This window comes from Emys orbicularis, chromosome 21 (assembly GCF_028017835.1).
Source record: "Emys orbicularis isolate rEmyOrb1 chromosome 21, rEmyOrb1.hap1, whole genome shotgun sequence".
Lineage (NCBI taxonomy): Eukaryota > Metazoa > Chordata > Testudines > Emydidae > Emys > Emys orbicularis.
The window spans coordinates 2,880,377-2,894,855 of NC_088703.1; the positions used below are offsets into that span (position 1 = coordinate 2,880,377).

General features: G+C 59.6%; 1 protein-coding gene across 1 annotated transcript; it reads right to left on the bottom strand.

Annotated features, from left to right (window-relative positions):
- Positions 1 to 428: 428 nt before the first annotated feature.
- On the bottom strand, positions 429 to 10,830 carry LOC135893292 (F-box only protein 17-like). The gene is made up of 6 exons (XM_065421090.1): positions 10,282 to 10,830; positions 6,722 to 6,761; positions 5,831 to 5,942; positions 3,827 to 3,922; positions 3,058 to 3,190; positions 429 to 566 (listed from the first exon to the last, which is right to left on the bottom strand). The coding sequence occupies exons 1-6, from the start codon at positions 10,828 to 10,830 to the stop codon at positions 429 to 431; spliced, it is 1,068 nt and encodes a 355-aa protein (XP_065277162.1).
- Between the last annotated feature and the right edge of the window lie 3,649 nt (positions 10,831 to 14,479).

Sequence of the window (14,479 nt, forward strand, 5' to 3'; positions counted from 1 at the left end):
TTGGCAGCTCCAAGGGGGTTTCTGTGATCCAACCCATCACATCCTCATCATGGTGGTTAAAAAAACCCACCCCAAACAACTATTTTTTTTAACCCTTTCATGCCCTGATGACACAATCCCAAATAGAGGCACAAGCCCAGTTGTTTCCATCTTTAAAGACTTGTTGCTTCTGCCGTGCAGGGGCAGGGTCACACTGACCGAAGTCAGGCACTAGGAACCTAAAGATTCGCCCCGGTGCTCTTTGGTCCTGCGCAGGACGAGGCTGGCCAGAAAGAACGGAGCGAAGAAGCTCCTCAGGCAAAGGGGCGTATTAATTTCAAGGAGACGCATCCCCCTGATTTGTTCTCGGACGGGAGAGGAGCTCGCAGAGGCAAATGGGGATCATCATTCCGGCTCACATGAGAGATTCATAGACCCGCTCCGGGCTCTCAGTTGAGCTTCACCATGACTGTGGAGTTGGTGATCTGTGCGCCGTAGCGTCCCAGCCTGAAATGAGCGTCCTTCCCTCTGTGGAGGAAATGCACATACCGGACGCCGCGGCCGTACTGCCTGAACCGGTAGGACACCTGGGAGGGAAGGAAAAGGAACCCAAATTGATCTCTGGACCCTGTCACAAATCCATGTGCTCCAGAGAGAGGAGGTAGGGGCTACAGAGACTGGGGAAGATATTCTTGCAGGGCAGGGGCTGGGCAAAACGGAATAGCTCCTGTGCAGTGACAGGGGGGGTCGGAGAGCAGGCGCCTGCCCCACACTGCCCCCAGAGTGGTGGCCTAAGTTCCCTGTAAGGTGCTTGGCCGAGCAGCAGCCTATTTAGCGCTGTGCAGGGGCTCAGGGAACCCGCCCTCTCTCCCTGACATAACCCCAGAGCACCCTCCTGCACCCCAAACCCCTCACCCCCGGCCCCACCCCCAACCAAAGCCCTCACACCCCTCTGCCCCAGCCCTGAGCCCCCTCCCACACATCCCCTCCATATTGGTGCACGTAACCAGGGTGGATAAAAATCAATGGTTTTTTAAAAAATAAAATAAAAATCTTTCTTTTTATAAAATACTTTTTGAGGAAAAAACTTATCTAAAGCTAGTTTTAATTGCGATATCTTTGAGCTGTAATGTATCTCAGCATGGAATAGGGATTATACATTCTAATTCTATAGTATGAAACAATATATTCATGTCATGTTGAAGAAAAGTTTTGTAAATGAGTTCCAATAGTTCTTGGATTAGGGACCCAATCTTATGGGGTTCCAGGGCTTCTGTATAGATTATTTAGGTCAGAGGTGGGCAAACTACGGCCCGTGGGACCGTCCTGCCCGACCCTGGAGCTCCCGGCTGGGGAGCATGCCTGCGAGAGCCGCCGGCTTGCCTCGCTGCTCTAAACTGCGCGGCGGCATGGCTGGCTCTGGCTGGGCGGCGCGGCCGCCAGTCCTGGTGCTCTGAGCATGGTAAGGGGGCGGAGAGCAGGGGGGTTGGATAAGGGGCAGAGGGTCCCGGGGGCCAGTCAGGGGACAGGGGGTGGTTGGATGGTGCGGAGGTTCTGGGGTGGTTAGGGGATGGGGAACACGGGGGTTGGATAGTTGTGGGAGTCCTGGGGGGCCTGTGAGTGGGCAGGGGTGTGGATAGGGGTCGGGGCAGTCAGGGGACAAGGAGCAGGGGGGGTTGGATGGGTCGCGGGTTCTGAGGGGGGCGGGAAGTGGGAGGGAGCGGGGGACAGGCTGTTTGCGGAGACACAGCCTTCCCTACCCGGCCCTCCATACAGTTTTGGAACCCCAATGTGGCCCTCAGGCCAAAAAGTTTGCCCACCCTGATTTAGGTCTTTCTATCTACCCAATGGGACTCAGTCTAGAAGATACCATCAGAGATGCTTAGTTTTGCAGTTCTCAAACTGTGGATTTGTGTCTCCAGAGATAACATGCTTGTTAACAGCAAAAATGTTTTTAAATAAATAAAATAATATATAGAGGTGAGAAATAACAGACCTCAACCCTATTGTCCCTCTGCAAATGTATGTACACACAGTCAGCCCCTTAACTCTCTCTAAAAGTGCAAAGTTTCAAAAAGTTCAATGAATAGAAGATTGTTGGGGGCGGAACAGATCTGGACAAGGAGAAGAAGTCTGGAGATAAATGTGAGACAGGAGGGACAGGCAGTAGTGAAACTGTTTGAGCAGCATATTCCAGAAATCTTCAGGTCTTTCTGAGTGTAGTCTTCATTGATTGGCTATCTACCATACCATTCTCTCAGTACAAGGGAAAACCTATAATGGCAGCAAGCCATAAAAGAGACCCAATTTGGGTCTCATCTATCTCTGAGTTCTGAAGAATACGTATCAAGGTTATAACAAGCAACAAGAATGCACTTTTATGTAGAAATCCATGATTAAATAGAGTCTTCCTGACTAGTGATTTAAAGCCATTCGATTTAAATCATATCCACCCTGGATATAACAAAATTCATTCCGCACATGGGGGGGGGGAAATTAGAGGGAGCACTGGCGGTGACTCCCATCCCCCAGGTCTGGGCCCGGCTCCAGCCCTTGCAGAATTCAGAGGAGCCCCCTAGAGCATCACGTAACACGAGTGTCCATGCACAGGTGGGGCCATTCCTGCCTCCTTCCTGGCCCTGGTGCAGTTGGATGCAGAACTTTTCCTGCCAAGTGGGGCAGGCAGGAATAGTTTGGGGGGTGGGAGGATGAGCGCCCACTAGCCCATACCATCTGCCGCCTGTGGTGGGCTAGTGGATAGAGGACTGGATGTCAGGAGACCCATGTTCTATTCCTCTCTCTGCCACCACCACCTGCACCTCCACTCCTCCATAATAAAACATACATAATTTTACAAATTACGCCCACTTCATCCCTACCGCTTTTCCATGGTAGATCTCAAAGCGCTTTACAATAGAGCTTGGTATTGTTATCCCCCTTTCACAGGGAAACGGGGGCACAGGGAGGGGAAGTGACTTGCCCAAAGTCAACCCAGTGGCTGAGTCGGTTCTAGAACCCAGGTGTCCTGACTCCCAGTCCCTAAACGTTCCCAGAGAGCTGGCAACGGAGCCGGCTCACCTGGTGATACTGCGAGTCATTTGACTGTTGTAAACCATCGGGGCTGGCCTGGAATTCAGCGATTACAGTACTTCTGTTGGCAGCCAGGAGCTTGACGCAGATGGAGTATTCACAGCCACACCGGGTGCCCCACCTGCGGGACGGGAACAGACGTTGGGGAACAAGGAACCTCAGGGGGCAGCAGGAGGGAGACAGGACACAGCCCCCCGAATGTAGAACGTAAGAGGAATCCTGGGAACACACACAGACGAATCCAACACACGCAGCACCACCGGCTTTTTGGTTCCCATCAGTCAGGGGATTGCACCAGCATCTTAGCTCGAAGCACTGTAACATCCTCACCCGCTGGTCTTGTCTAGCCCAGCAACTTCAGGGAAGCCCGACTACAATCCTAGCCAGCAAGTCCGAGAACAGACGTGACCTGCGACGTGCATTTGACGCAAGCCCCTGACCAAGAGTTGGGCAGGAGAAACTCACTGTTAAAAATCCAACCCTTCTCACTGCTTTAATTAAAGGCTAAGAGGGCTCCCAACCCACATCTCTGGGTGCTCCGAGGGGACCTCCAGCAAAAAAACAGATCAAACAAGGTGCAACAGGCTTGATATTTTTAAGGCCTTTGATTCTGGGGCACAGGTGGCCCCTGTAACTAGAAATGAAGGAAACCTCAGAGGTCTTATTTTAGTCATCAGAAATCAGCAGCAAAGACACAAACCCATTACTTTCAGCAGGTCACCATTAAGGGCTCTAGGGAGAAGAGGGTGAAACTTACCAATCGGAGATGTAGATTTCCGGTTGGTAGGTATCCAGCAGTTCTTCCCACAATCCCTCCTTTAGAAGATCTACGAGCTGCGATTTGACGCACCAGCTACAGAGAGGGAAAGGAAACCCTAATGAGATATTGCAAGAGCACCTAACTGAGATCAGGGCCACATTATGCTGGGCGCTGCGCAGACTCTGTGGACTCTAGGGGAAAGAAAAAGGTATTAGTGCACAGGTGTTGAAATCCTACTGTAGATAAGGCAGCTGTGGGTTTAACATGTTGGCAGGTCAAGATGAACTCTAGGAAGAGAATCGCTGTCCCAAAGAGTTCACAGTGCAGACATGGTGGGCAAAGGGTGGGAGGGGAAACCGAGGCACAGATAGAGGAAGTAGTTTTTGCTCAAGGTCACCCAGCAGAGCCAGGAACAGAGCTCAGGTGTTCAAGCCTCCGGGCACTGCCCCAGTATAGCTCCCTGTGTAGACAGGAAAAGCTGCCATAAGCCATGATTTGAACTCATGGGGTCAGCTCCCCCAGTGCAAATAACGTCTGTTATAGGAGTTTGCCAGGGCAGCTACGCCTGGGGCTGGAATCGGGGCAAATCAGCAGTGCAGAGAAGTCCTCGTAAATCTGGAGCGACACCGTTCCCAGTTCTCGCCTGCCAGACACCTTGGGTCAATACCGACACCTGGGTAGAGTGTGTGTGTTTGTGTGTCATGATGACACAAGGGCAGCACAGAGTCAGGGCCTGCATCTGATCTTGGTTATACCGCTGAAAATCCGGAGCGACTCCACATTTACTAAGGGCCTGTCTACACTGGCAAGTTTCTGTGCAGTGAAGCAGCTTTTTGCGCTCAAACTGCAGACGTGTACACACTGCCGAGCCGCTTTGTGCGCAGAAACTCCGCAGTTGCAGCACTGAAAAAAACACCTCGCCGAGTCGTAAGGCTGTTTGCACAGAGGCTCCAGCGCTCATTGCCAGTGTACACACTTGATTGCTATTGCGCTGTAATTGGCTTCCGGAGCTGTCCCATAATCCCTCAAGTGACATCCCAGGGTTTCCCCCTTTCTGCGCCTCAGGACTGGTTGCATCCTGCCACTGTCTGAACTTAGAAGACAGCATGTGACACCCTCTCTGTCCCCCAAAACACACTGTCTCTCTCCCCGCTTCCCAAAGCCCCCTGCGGCCAGTTGCACAGTGGGAAGCGACCACAATGCACTGCTGTCTTTGCCCTTGCAAGAGCTGCTAATGTGGATGTGCTCCAGCGTCACACGGAGCACATTGTGGACACGCCACGGCGGTTTAATTCCAGCGTTTTATTAAAAGTGACTAGGAGTGCGGTGGCACCTTAAAGACTAACAGATTGATTTGGGGATAAGCTTTGCCCAAGACTAACAGATTGATTTGGGGATAAGCTTATGCCCAAATCAATCTGTTAGTCTTTAAGGTGCCACCAGACTCCTTGTTTTTGTGGATACAGACTAACACAGCTACCCCCTATACTTAATGAAAGTGGTGTAACTTGTGCTGCAGAAGCTTGCCAGTGTAGACATATCCTCTTAGACCATGTCCACAGTAGGAGCACTTTGCCGGTATAAGAATCCCAGGACACCCTGCTGGCAACTAAAACCACCCTCCCTGAGCGAAACAAACTCTCCTAGTAACAGTGCACCGTGCTGTATCACTGAATCCACACTGCCTAGCACAGCTCTCTTCCCAACGCCTGACCGACAGATCTGTGCTGGCAGAAATCTGTAGCATAGCCCTGGCCTAAATCCAGAGCCACTCCGGATTTACTGGTGTGTACATATATTCGGGACATGACGGTACAAGGCGCAGGGCAGACTCCGGCCTGGCACCTCTGGGTCTCATTTATGCTGGGTCAATCCAGAGTGACTCTGGATTCACAGGGGCACATGCAAGATCAGGACCGATCTGGCCTTTGGAAAACGGGTAGCTCTCTGCCGCATGGGGAAGGTGGGGGGCAAACGGGAAGGCCCAGGGGACAGACTCACTGATAGGATGAGACAAAGCAGGTCTGGGCCGGGGCGCCCTCGACCGGGCAGCGGTTCTCTTCCACCTTCCAGCCATGGCCCCCATGCTCCACCTGCCAGTGAGAGAACTGATCTGCAGGAAGAGGATGCATCAAAGGGGGGGTGCGAGGTGCAGTGGGAGCTGGTTTGATGGTGCGGGGGACAACACCCTGGTGGGCACCGATTCCCAAGGGAGAGGGAGGAGTGGGTTAATGTGGCTCTCGAAAATAAACAGGGAGAGAAATAAATATCGGGAGGGGAGTTGGGGAGGAGGGAGACTCCACCCCCCCTCTTTCCTGACACCCCTCCCAGACACCTTTTGTCCCAGTGCCTTCATCACCCCCTCCCACACCAGTGCCAATTTTCTCCCCCTCCCCCACTCTGGTGCTCCCTCTTTTTTGCCCCCCCAACCCACACTCTCCCTGGTGCCCCTCCCCATATACACACTCCTCAGTGCTCCCCATTCACCTCCTGCTGTCCCACCTGGTCCCCCCTCCTCCAATGCCCTCTCCCCACCTCACCCCCCTGTGGCACCTGGCATTGGCCACTGTCGGAAGACAGGACACTGGGAGAGATGGACCATGAGTCTGACCCACTGTGGCCGTTCTTATGGTGACCCCCCCAACCTGCCCTGGGCTCCCCCCCACCCCCTCCCATAATGCCCCCCATCCCCACCCCTTCCTGTCCCATGCCCCCCCCGGGGGCTGGCACCCACCCTTCCCTGGACTTGCCTCACCTCCTCCCATAACCCCCCCTCCCTCTGCTTATCCCCTCCCATGTTCCCATCCGTCCCTACCCCCCCTTTCCTCACCCCCTCACATAACCCCCCGCCCCCTCCCCTGGCCCCGCGGCTCTTCCCGGTCCGGCACCCACCCTGCCCGCAGGGGTTCCGGAGCAGGTTGCGCCCGAAGGGCTCCAGGAGGCAGATCCGCCTCCACTGCGACGGGAGCCAGTAGCGGGCGCCCTCCGGGGTGGCCCCCAAGCGCAGCCACTTCTCGCCCTGCAGCTGCCAGACCGTGGGCCCGTCGATGAGGTCCCGCCAGCGGCGACACACCAGCCGGCAGCAGGTCACCAGGACGCGGCCCGGGACCCACCTCAGGATCCACGCCAGCAGCTCGTCCGGCAGCCGGTTCAGCTCCAGCGGGGCCGGGAGAGACGGGGGCGCCGACTGTGGCCTATCCGGGGAAAACAGGAGCGCCGAGAGCCAAGCCCTCTCCGGCCTTGCCCCGAAAAACAGGAGCCCGACCTGGCGCTCCAACTGCCGCCTGCTCTCCTGCTGCTGTTCAAACTGCCAGTGCCGCTTCAACTGCCGCCTGCTCTCCTGCTGCTGTTCAAACTGCCGCTCCAACTGCCGCCTTCTCTCCTGCTGCTGCAACTGGCGCTCCAACTGCCACTTGCTCTCTTGCTGCTCCATCAACTGCCCCTCCCGCTCCATCAACTGCCGCTCCCGCAGCTCCAACTGCTGTCTGCTCTCCTGCTGCTGCTCCATCAACTGCCTCTCCCGGTCCATCAACTGCCGCTCCCGCAGCTCCAACTGCTGTCTGCTCTCCTGCTGCTGCTCCATCAACTGCCTCTCCCGGTCCATCAACTGCCGCTCCCGCTCGATCAACTGCCTCTCCCGCAGCTCCAACTGCCCCCTGCTCTCCTGCTGCTGCTCCAACAACTGCCTCTCCCGCTCCATCAACTGCCGCTCCCGCAGCTCCAAGTGCCGCTGCAACTGCCGCTCCAACTGCCGCCTGCTCTCCTGCTGCTGCTGCAACTGCCGCTCCAACTGCCTCCTGCTCTCCTGCTCCTGCTCCATCAACTGCTGCCTGCTCTCCTGCTGCTGCTGCAACTGCCGCCTGCTCTCCTGCTCCTGCTCCATCAACTGCTGCCTGCTCTCCTGCTGCTGCTGCCGCTCCAACTGCCGCCTGCTCTCCTGCTGCTGCTGCAACTGCCGCTCCAACTGCTGCCTGCTCTCCTGCTGCTGCTGCAACTGCCGCTCCAACTGCCGCCTGCTCTCCTGCTCCATCAACTGCCGCCTCTCTCCTGCTGCTGCATGTCCGGGGGAGCCCGACTCTCTCTCTGACGCACAACGGCCTGGCTCGCTCAGGCCCAGCTCCCGCTCCTCGCTGCATCCGCTCATGTGATCCCCGGCCCTGCCTTGGAGCCGCCCCGGCCTCGTTTACACGGGTGCAAAGCGAGCACCGGATTCCCCCCTTGCCCGCCAGGGGGCGCCTGGAACAGGCTGCGGGAAACGCCCCGAGCTCCGGGTTCCCCGCTCAGCCCCGCTGCGGGGTCTGACACCGGCTCTGGTCCCGGCTGCCAGCCGGCAAAGGCCACACACGGGAAAAGAAGCTGGGATGGGGGGGCCTCAGGACTCCTGAGTTCCCTGTCCAGCTCCAGGAGAGCGGGGGGGGCGGGGTCTAGTGGTTGGCGGGTGGGGGGGCTGGGAGTTTCTGGGAGTGGCCAATGCCAGGGGTGGGGGGACCAGGTGCGGGAGCGCTGTGCGGGGGAGGGGGGCACTGAGGAGTGTGTACGGGGGTCACCAGGGACAGCGGGGTTGGGGGCGACCCCGATTTACACCAGCCGGCGACCAGAGCCGGTGTCGGACCCCGCAGCGGGGCTGAGCGCGGAGCTCGGGGCGTTTCCCGCAACCTGTTCCAGGCGCCCCCTGTCTGGCAAGGGGGGAATCCGGTGCTCGCTTTGCACCGTGTAAACGAGGCCGGGGCGGCTCCAAGGCGAGGCCGGGATCACATGAGCGGATGCGGCGAGGAGCGGGAGCTGGGCCTGAGCGAGCCAGGCCGCCCCCCCGGCCATGGGGCAGGCAGAGAGCCGGGCTCCCCCGGACATGCGGCAGGTGTCGGAGCGGAACCGGCAGTTGGGGGTCGGAGCTGGAGCCCCTGATTTGCAGGGCAGGGCGCGGCGCTCGGAGCCCCCGTCTCCCGCTGGGTCTGACCCCGCTCCCGGACGAGCTGCTGGCGCGGATCCTGAGCTGGGTCCCGGCCGCGCCCTGGGGACCCGCTGCCGCTGTAGTGTATTAAACTGCTCCGCCTAGCAATGTGCTACCGGTAGCACTGACCGATCCGGATCCAGGGCAGGGCCGGTTCCAGGCACCAGCCCACCAAGCTTGTGCTTGGGGCGGCACCTGGAGGGGGGCGGCGCGGCGCTCCGGCCGCCGGGGGGAGAGCGGAGCCCCCGCCGGGTCTCGCCGCCCTCCCCCCAGGGCTCCGGCCGCCCCGCGGGGCGGCAAAAAAGCCAGAGCCGGCCCTGCTGGCAACTAAAACCACCCTCTGTGAGCGACACAAACTCTCCTAGTAACAGTGCACCGTGCTGTATCACTGAATCCACACTGCCTAGCACAGCTCTCTTCCCAACGCCTGACCAACAGATCTGTGCTGGCAGAAATGTGTAGCATATCCCTGGCCTAAATTCAGAGCCACTCCAGATTTATTGGGGTGTACATATATTTGGGACATGACGGTACAAGGTGCAGGGCAGACTCAGGCCTGGCACCTGTGTGTCTCATTTATGCTGGGTCAATCCAGAGTGACTTTGGATTCACAGGGGAACACACAAGTTCAGGACCAGTCTGGCCTTTGGAGAACAGGTAGCTCTCTGCCGCATGGGGAAGGTGGGGGGCAAACAGGAAGGCGCAGGGGACAGACTCACTGAAAGGATGAGACGAAACAGGTCTGGGCTGGGGCGCCCTCGACCGGGCAGCGGTTCCCTTCCACCTTCCAGCCATCGCCCCCATGCTCCATCCGCCAGTGAGAGAGCGGACCTGCGGGAAGAGGATGCATCAAAGGGGGGGTGCGAGGTGCAGTGGGAGCTGGGGACAACACCCTGGTGGGCACCGATTCCCAAGGGAGAGGGAGGAGTGGGTTAATGTGGCTCTTGAAAATAAACAGGGAGAGAAATAAATATCGGGAAGGGGGCTGGGGAGGGGGGAGACTCCACCCCCCCCTTTCCTGACACCCCTCCCAGACTCCCAGGTACCTTTTTGCCCCAGTGCACTCTCATCACCCCCCTTCCCCACCAGTGCCAATTTTCTCCCCCTCCCCCACTCTGGTGCTCCGTCTTCTTTGCCCCCCCAACACAACGCACACTCTCCCTGGTGCCCCTCCCCATATACACACTCCTCAGTGCTCCCCATTCACCTCCTGCTGTCCCACCTGGTCCCCCCTCCTCCAATGCCCTCTCCCCACCCCACCCCCCCATGGCACCTGGCATTGGCCACTGTCGGAAGACAGGACACTGGGAGAGATGGACCCTGAGTCTGACCCACTGTGGCCGTTCTTATGGTGACCACCCCCAGACACTCCTCGCCTCGTCCCATAACCCCCCCCCCGCCTGCCCGTCCCTATCCCCCCTTTCCTCGCCGCCTCCCATAACCCCACCCCGCCCCCTCCCCTGGCCCCGCGGGTCTCCCCTGCCCCCGGTCCGGCACCCACCCTGCCCGGCCCGAAGGGCTCCAGGAGGCAGATCCGGCTCCACTGCGGCAGGAGGCAGAGGCGGGCGGCCGCCAGGGTAGCCCCCAAGCCCGGGCACCTCTCGCCCTGCAGCCGCCAGACCGTGGGCCCGTCGATGAGGTCCCGCCAGCGGCGACACACCAGCCGGCAGTGGGTCACCAGGACGCAGCCCGGGACCCAGCTCAGGATCCGCGCCAGCAGCTCGTCCGGGAGCGGGGTCAGGTCCAGCAGGACCGGGGGAGACGGGGGCGCCCACTGCACCACCGTGAACTGGGCAGATTGTAGCCTGAACTCCCGCTCCAACAGCCGCTGCCGCTTCAACTCCCGCTCGATCTCCTGCTGCGGTTCCCACTGCCGCGGCCGCTTCAACTGCCCCCTGCTGTCCTGCTGCTCCAACAACTGCCCCCGCTCCACCTCCAACTGCCGCCGCTGCGCCATCAACTGCCACCGCTGCTCCTTCAGCTCCCGCTCCCGCTGCTCCAACTGCCGCCTGCTGTCCTGCTGCTCCAACAACTGCCTCTCCCGCTCCATCAACTGCTGCTCCCGCTCGATCAACTGCCGCCTGCTCTCCTGCTGCTGCTCCAACAACTCCCCTTCCGCAGCTCCAACTGCCGCTCCCGCTCCATCAACTGCCCCCGCTCCAGCTCCAACTGCCGCCGCTGCGCCATCAACTGCCGCTCCTTCTCCTGCTGCTCCGAGTGCCGCTTTCTCAACTGCTCCTCCACCTGCTGGCTGCTCTCCCCCTGCCCCATGTCCGCAGAACGGCCTGGCTCGCTCAGGCCCAGCTACTTTCCTCGCTGCATCCGCTCATGTGATCCCGGCCCCGCCTTGGAGCCGCCCCGGCCTGGTTTACACGGGAGCAAAGCGAGCACCGGATTCCCCCCTTGCCCGCCAGGGGGCGCCTGGAACAGGCTGCGGGAAACGCCCCGAGCTCCGGCTTCCCCGCTCAGCCCCGCTGCGGGTAGGGTGACCAGATGTCCCGATTTTATAGGGACAGTCCCGATTTTTGGGTCTTTTTCTTATATAGGCTCCTATTACCCCCCACACCCTGTCCCGATTTTTCACACTTGCTGTCTGGTCACCCTAGCTGCGGGGTCTGACACCGGCTCTGGTCCCGGCTGGTGTAAATCGGCGTCGCCCCCAACCCCGCTGTCCCTGGTGCCCCCCCCCATACGCACTCCTCAGTGCCCTCCTCCCCCGCACAGCGCTCCTACACCTGGTCCCCTCCCCTCTCTCCTCCAATGCCCTCTCGGTCCCCCCAGCACCTGGCATTGGCCACTGTGGGAAAACTCCCCCCCCCCCCCGCTCTCCTAGAGCTGGGGAGAGAACCCAGGAGTCCTGGCTCCCAGCCCCTCTGGCTCTAACCCAGGGTGGCCAAACTGTGGCTCAGGAACAACATGCGGCTCCTTGTATAGGCACCGACTGTGGCTGGAGCTACGGGTGCCAACTTTCCAATGGGGGCGGGGGGGGGCTCACTGCTCAACCCCTGGCTCTGCCCCCTCCCCCACCCTCGCTCCTCCCCCTCCCGTCCAGAGCCTCCTGCAGGCCGGGAAACAGCTGATCGGGAGGTGCAGGGAGGGAGGGAGAGGGCTGATCAACGGGGCTGAAGGTGGGTGGGAGGCTCTGGGGGCTGGGAGAGGGGGGAGCTGCTGACCTATTACTGTGGCTCTTTGGCAATGTACATTGGTAAATTCTGGCTCCTACTCAGACTCAAGTTCGCCACCCCGCTCTAATCACTAGACCCCACTGGCCTTCTAGAGCTGGCGATAGAACCCAGGAGTCCTGAGGCCCCACCTTACTTTTCACCACCCCTCCGTATCCCACCTTCTTTTCCAGTGTGGGGCCTTTGCCGGCTGGCAGCCTGGGCACATGCCCTGTCCAGGGAGTGCGGCTCTGTCCAGGGGCCACCAGCCCGCTGCTAGGTGCCTCCTGCGGACTGACGTCCTTCGGCCTATGCCCTGCAACACCAGCTGGTTGGGCTGCGGAGGGAGCCGACAACAGCCAGGGCAGCCCGGTGCCTGCATCAAGCTGACCGGACTCAGCCCTGGGAGGACAGTGGGGGAGTCCTGGCCGTGCGGGGGGCTGAGGAGCGAGGTAAACGCGAGTGCGGGGCTAGGGAGACCCCTAGCCGGGCAGGGGAGTGTGAGCGAGTGGTTAGAGCAGGGAGGCCTGGGAGCCAGGACTCCTGGGTTCTCTCCCGGGCTCTGAGGGAAAGGGGGGTTCTACCGTAGTAATTAGAGTAGGTCAGTGTTATTGACCTCCCAGGGCTGGGTTCTATTCCCTGCTGTCTCACATACTCCCCACGTGACTTTGGACAAGTCCCTTCCTACATGCTGTGCCTCAGTTTCCCCACCTCCACAAATGGGGCCAGTGACACTGAACCACCTCCCACAGGGGGTGACTGAGAGCAGCCAGGGAAGGACTGACCATGTCGTCAGCACCGAAACTGGTGTCCAGCAACTTGCAAAGCACAGGCATGGAGCTGGGCCCTGCCCCAAGGCGTCTGCAGTCCGGCTGCTGCCCTGCGTGGGAATGCCACAGTGGGATAGAAAGCTCCCAAAGCGAGAAATGGAACCCAGGAGTCCTGATTCCCAGCCCACACCTCCTGCTCTAACCCGCTCCCTTTCCAGAGCTGGGGAGAGAACCCAGGAGTCCTGCCTCACATCCCCCCACGTGCTAACACAGCGCCCTGACCTAAGAAGCACTAGATCTTTCTTCCCCATTTCTCCCCCCATCTCCTGACCTGCTCTAATGTCGCGACACCAACCATTGGATAACCCAGCCGGTCAGGTCAAGCCAGCGTCTCCGCCTGCCTGCACCCCGTCCCCGCCCGCATGGAATCCTTGAGGTGGATCCATCCCTCGGCGCTTCTCCAGTGACTGATTTCTTGGGCCTTGCTAGGTTGTCCCATCACCCCTCGGCTAAGGGAGCTGGGGCTTTAATAACCCCCCGTAACGAGGGAAAAATCAAATGTAAATGGACCCCAACGTGCCTGTTTCCCTTTTACAGGTACAAGAACCAAACAAATCAAATCCCCTCTATGGCCTCCCGCTAATCCCATGTCATCTCTGGGCAGGGCAGAGGGTAGCGAGCGGTGGGTCCAGGACTGTCTACCCTCGGGCCGAACGCTGCCCTTTGGGGAGGACGCTGGATCTTGGCGGCAGGATGGTGACAAGCGGCTGGGACCGGAGCTGCTGATGGACCAAAGGACCCTGGAGGGCAGGTAAGTTGTTGGGGTCACAGGATCCTTCCCAGCTCTCGATCCGGAGACCCGGGCAAAAGCCCGACCGCACACGGCTGCCCCCTGGCCGGACAGCGCTGGGCCGACGGGCACAGGTCCTTGTGAAGGGCGAGGGGCGGGAAAGCACTGAGTGGACGGCAGTTACAAGCCAGTTCCAACCGGTTCAAACCAGCTGTTCGCGCCACAGCTTTGGCGCCTTCTTTTTCCCGCCTCTGGGGACAAAACGAGATTTGCTGCTGAGTCCCTCTGTGAGCCTCAGGCCACATCCTCTTCCCCTCTCCTGGCCAGAGCTTGTCCCACTGCAGAGCGGGAGGGAGGGGAGCAGCCAGGGGGCAGTGGGGCTGGGTCGCTCGCTGCCTGGGGAAGGCTTTGGGGAGCCTTGGGGCACTAGCCACACCCAGCGCACACACCCCGTTACTGGCTGTCAGGGGCCCTGCCGTCCCAGTGGGCGATACTGAGGCAGCCGCCTCTCGCCAAGCCGCCCCCCAGCGATGGTTCGGCCTTTCGTTGCCCTTGAGAGCTTCCTTGGGAGCAACGTGTCCCTGCAGAGCTGTCTCAGGCTTCACACGCTGTTTCACGACACCCCGACCCGCACGATCCTGAGCTTCGCCCCCTCTCTGAGCATGCCGGGCAGCAGCTGGATCTCACTGCGCTGAGCAGCAGCATCTCCTCGGATGGCTTCTCGGCAGCTTGCAACCTGCTGCTCAGGGAACACTGGGGGCACAGCTGATCTTCCCCTACAGCCCCCCACACTGCATCATTTCATTACCACCACACCCCACTGCAAACTCCTGTCCGCTGCCTCCTGCTCTCTCTCAGCTGTGCCTGGTCCCCAAGTTTCTTCCTCTCATTGAAGGGAGAAGAACTGGGCCATTCAGCTTGGGCCTGTCTCACCTTCAAGCCAGCTAAGCTGTGAAAGCACCCACACCACACACTGTT

Bases quoted from the DNA above. Each gene is read 5' to 3' on its own strand.
- LOC135893292 (XM_065421090.1), bottom strand. From the start codon at position 10,830: ATGGAGCGGGAGAGGCAGTTGTTGGAGCAGCAGGACAGCAGGCGGCAG. The intron at 6,762-10,281 runs GTGGGTGCCGGA...TGCCTCCTGGAG, and splicing joins AGCCCTTCGGGCCGGGCAGG to CCCTTCGGGCGCAACCTGCT. The intron at 567-3,057 runs GTGAGCCGGCTC...CTTCCCTCCCAG, and splicing joins ATGACTCGCAGTATCACCAG to GTGTCCTACCGGTTCAGGCA.